Source organism: Zea mays, chromosome 2, assembly GCF_902167145.1.
Source record: "Zea mays cultivar B73 chromosome 2, Zm-B73-REFERENCE-NAM-5.0, whole genome shotgun sequence".
Taxonomy (NCBI): domain Eukaryota; kingdom Viridiplantae; phylum Streptophyta; class Magnoliopsida; order Poales; family Poaceae; genus Zea; species Zea mays.
Genome location: NC_050097.1, coordinates 147911235 through 147914470, shown reverse-complemented (window position 1 = coordinate 147914470; position 3236 = coordinate 147911235). Strand labels below are relative to the sequence as shown.

General features: G+C 44.0%; 1 protein-coding gene across 2 annotated transcripts; it reads left to right on the top strand.

Moving 5' to 3' along the window:
• The first annotated feature begins 272 nt into the window (after window positions 1-272).
• LOC103647081 (Dual specificity protein phosphatase Diacylglycerol kinase catalytic region) lies at window positions 273-2354 on the top strand. Of its 2 annotated transcripts, none has more exons than NM_001301527.1 (3): window positions 273-510; window positions 1262-1859; window positions 1989-2331. In NM_001301527.1, exons 2-3 carry the CDS (start codon window positions 1322-1324, stop codon window positions 2165-2167), a joined length of 717 nt encoding a protein of 238 aa, NP_001288456.1. In that variant the 5' UTR covers window positions 273-510; window positions 1262-1321; the 3' UTR covers window positions 2168-2331. The 2 variants fall into 2 exon arrangements, with proteins under 2 accessions (NP_001288456.1, XP_035820893.1); XM_035965000.1 differs by having other exon boundaries at window positions 310-576; window positions 1989-2354.
• Window positions 2355-3236: the final 882 nt, after the last annotated feature.

Here is a 3236-nt window from a genome sequence, read left to right as displayed (position 1 = left end):
TAAATATAATTGTGGAGAACGACTGTCTTGTGTTCAAGTTTTGACACTCACTATTTTTCACTTGTTCGGCCCATGTGAAGGAGTAGTTTTGATGAGCGAATGCGCGCAAGCTGCGGAGTGGGCCGGCCCATGCGCGGGAGGAAACGCGAGACAAGAGATCGTACCATGTGCTGATTTGCAGGATTGGATTTTGGGTCCGCGAGGTGCATCGTGCCGATGACGACCCAGCGGGGCATAACAGGACCCTTCGACGGCCCACCAGGTGGGTGGGTCAGTCCGTCAGTGTGGTGGTCAGAGAGAAAAGATGAAAAAAAAGAATAATTCATTGGAGCCGCACGTCTCCTTCCGGCCTTCCCCGACGATGCCGCTGCCGCCGGGAGGAACGGATGGATCCCATTGGCTTGCCACCACCACTGCCCGCTTCGGTTCCTATTCCCGCTCGCTACGGCCCCAGTCGCGCTCCTCACCGGCCGGCACCACCCCGCCCGCCCTCGCCTTTTGCCTGCCGAGGTAATCTGGAGACCTGCGATCCCCTCGCGCGCAGACACGACGCGCTTTCGTTTCTGTCCCGTGGTGGTTAGCTCGTTCGCATCTCACTGTCGATATGTTTTATGATGAACGATTTTGCTGATATATCTTGATCTGTTGTATTTGTAATGTTTGGATCGGATGGATCTTGGCCCACTGCTTTGATGTAGGTAGGATTTAGTTACCCGATTTGTTCTCTAAGCCACAAAACTGAGGCAGCCAGACAGGGGTGACCGGCTGACCGCGTTTTATGCCTTGATCGTCAGTGTCGTCACCGTGTTTCTGCACTAAAAAAGAAGAAGCTGGAAGCATCTCACGTTACCAAACGCACATTCTTGCTAATTCGATTGCCCTCCCCCATCAGCGTTGATCAACGAGTGAATCTACCTGATCCAATGGTTAAGTAAACCGTGTTTGTGGGTTTTGTTGTTTTCTTCAGTATGGCCCTGAGTTAGGATGCTAGTGTCAAGCTGTTCAACTATGTTTAATGCTGACCTGTTAGGAACTACTACTTGTTTTTCACATCGAAAAAATCGACTCCGAAAATTTGCATTGCATCACCCCCTTCTCTTTCGCATGCCGAAGAGAGCTGCTGACACGCTTAGCATATGTTGCTTTCTAGATTGAATATACCTAATTCTCTACGCCACACAGAGCAAGTGTTTTCACATATTGAAATCCAATTTCACCACTCTGCTAAAGAAAACAACTGCTGATCGAAACTTTGGTGCAGATTTAGGCCTGGCATTCTAGCAATGCAGAAGAAGTGATCTTATAATCATAAAAGATAACAATGGGGATATCCAAGGTGACCGGCATCTCTGCGACAGCTTTTCTTGTCACATCTGTTGGTCTGTACCAGCTCGGCATGAGAATTATTGTGCTTCCTTTCCTAGCCACCAGTATTGTTGCTTCTGTTGTCACTGTTGCATCCCATGATGCCATCAACCTACCGTGGATCCTGGGGAAGAACTCAGTGGGAAGGTTTCCTCTTTGGTCAGTTATACTGTTTGGTCCTTTCTTGACGCTTGCTCGGACATATGCAATGGTTAAGAGATACATGAGGAAAGAGTCCGTGTATGACAAGATTGTGGATGGCCTATATCTTGGAGGATGGCCCTTTCTCTTGAAACATTTGCCCCCTGGAAACCCATCTGTCATAGACTGCACTTGTGAGCTTCCAAGAATTTCCTTCGTTCCAGCAGACGAGTATCTTTGTCTTGCAACTTGGGATACCAGAGCTCCAACACCATACCAAATTGAAAAAGCTGCACGTTGGGCTTGTGGAAAGAGATCTGAGGGGAAGCCGGTTTATGTCCATTGCGCATTTGGTTAGTAATCCACCTTTTGTTATAATTAATTGCAGGATTGTATCTTGATGTTCATATTATAATTCTATTTTCTGTTATTTTATGCAGTATATTAATTGTCATGTTTATTCTTCGTGATGGACACATTAGGTCATGGAAGAAGTGCTTGTGTCGTGTGTGCAATTCTAGTAGCGCTGGGCATTGCTGAGAACTGGAAAGAGGCTGAGAACATCATCCGTGAAAGAAGAAAGATAAAAATGAACGCCCTTCACAGGAAAACCTTGGAAGAGTGGTCCAAACAACGGGATTCTCAGAAAAAGGCTAAGTAGTTGTAAGTGTAACATTTTCCTTAGAGATAAACTTGTTTGTGGTGTTAAAGCTTGTTTGAAACATCATACAATGGCATATCTACTTAGGCCAAGTGTAATGTCTGTGAAATTATTATTATTATTTTCTCGGTGTTTCTACCTTTAAACATATTTGATTTATATCCAGATTTGGTACTATTTTTTTGTCCACCTGGCTAATTGAATGTGAGCAGGCATTAGCTTAAACGTGTTTCTTCATGTAACCATATAGGTGCATATATATAGATAAATATCACATTGTACTAACCAAATATAGTGGTAGATTGTGGATAAACATAGTCATACAAATTAATAGATAGCTCAAACATCCTATTCGACATAGCTAATGATTTAACCATTAATCATCGGTGGAATTGCTGAATGGATTATTCCATCATAGGAAGAGCTGTTAAAGAATTTCGGCTGGACAGAACCAAAAGAACACATAGTGCTGGGCATCAAATTCTGGCATTTCTCTTTCCTCTTCTGGCTGCAGTGAACGAAACGATTTCACTTCCCTTGAATTTTCTTGTTCACCACACATTTTCAGAAATTGTTTTCCAAAACAACGAAAGTTCCAGAAACACTCCTGTTCTAAAGCTTTCTCCATTTCCCCATTCTCTTCTGTGGCTCTCAGCTGTGTGCTAGTGGCTATCTCCAGTGTGTGTATATGTGCGTGTAAAACATTGGTTTGCATTGTAGACTACTGTCAGGGCCTAAGGAGGCCCACAGAGGGGCTACGGCAGCAGCAGCCATGGGCCTTACAAGGGGATTAGATAAGGATAATTAGAGATAAGATTAGAAGATTAGTTGAGATTATCTAGAAGATTATTTGAGATCATCTAGAAAGGTTATCAGTTACTAGTTAATGAAAGTTTTTAGGACAGTTTTAAGGAGATAAGGATCTCTAGCTAGATAGAGACTGTCAGCTGGCCTATTTATGTAATCAATGGATGAGAAATAAAGTAGTCAAAAATTATAAGAGAGACCCTCCTCTTGCTTCGCCGTGGGCAGAGGCCCTCGACCGACGTTCCTGTTCATCGATACTCCT

Bases quoted from the DNA above. Each gene is read 5' to 3' on its own strand.
- LOC103647081 (XM_035965000.1), top strand. From the start codon at position 1,322: ATGGGGATATCCAAGGTGACCGGCATCTCTGCGACAGCTTTTCTTGTC. The intron at 1,860-1,988 runs GTTAGTAATCCA...TGGACACATTAG, and splicing joins TTATGTCCATTGCGCATTTG to GTCATGGAAGAAGTGCTTGT.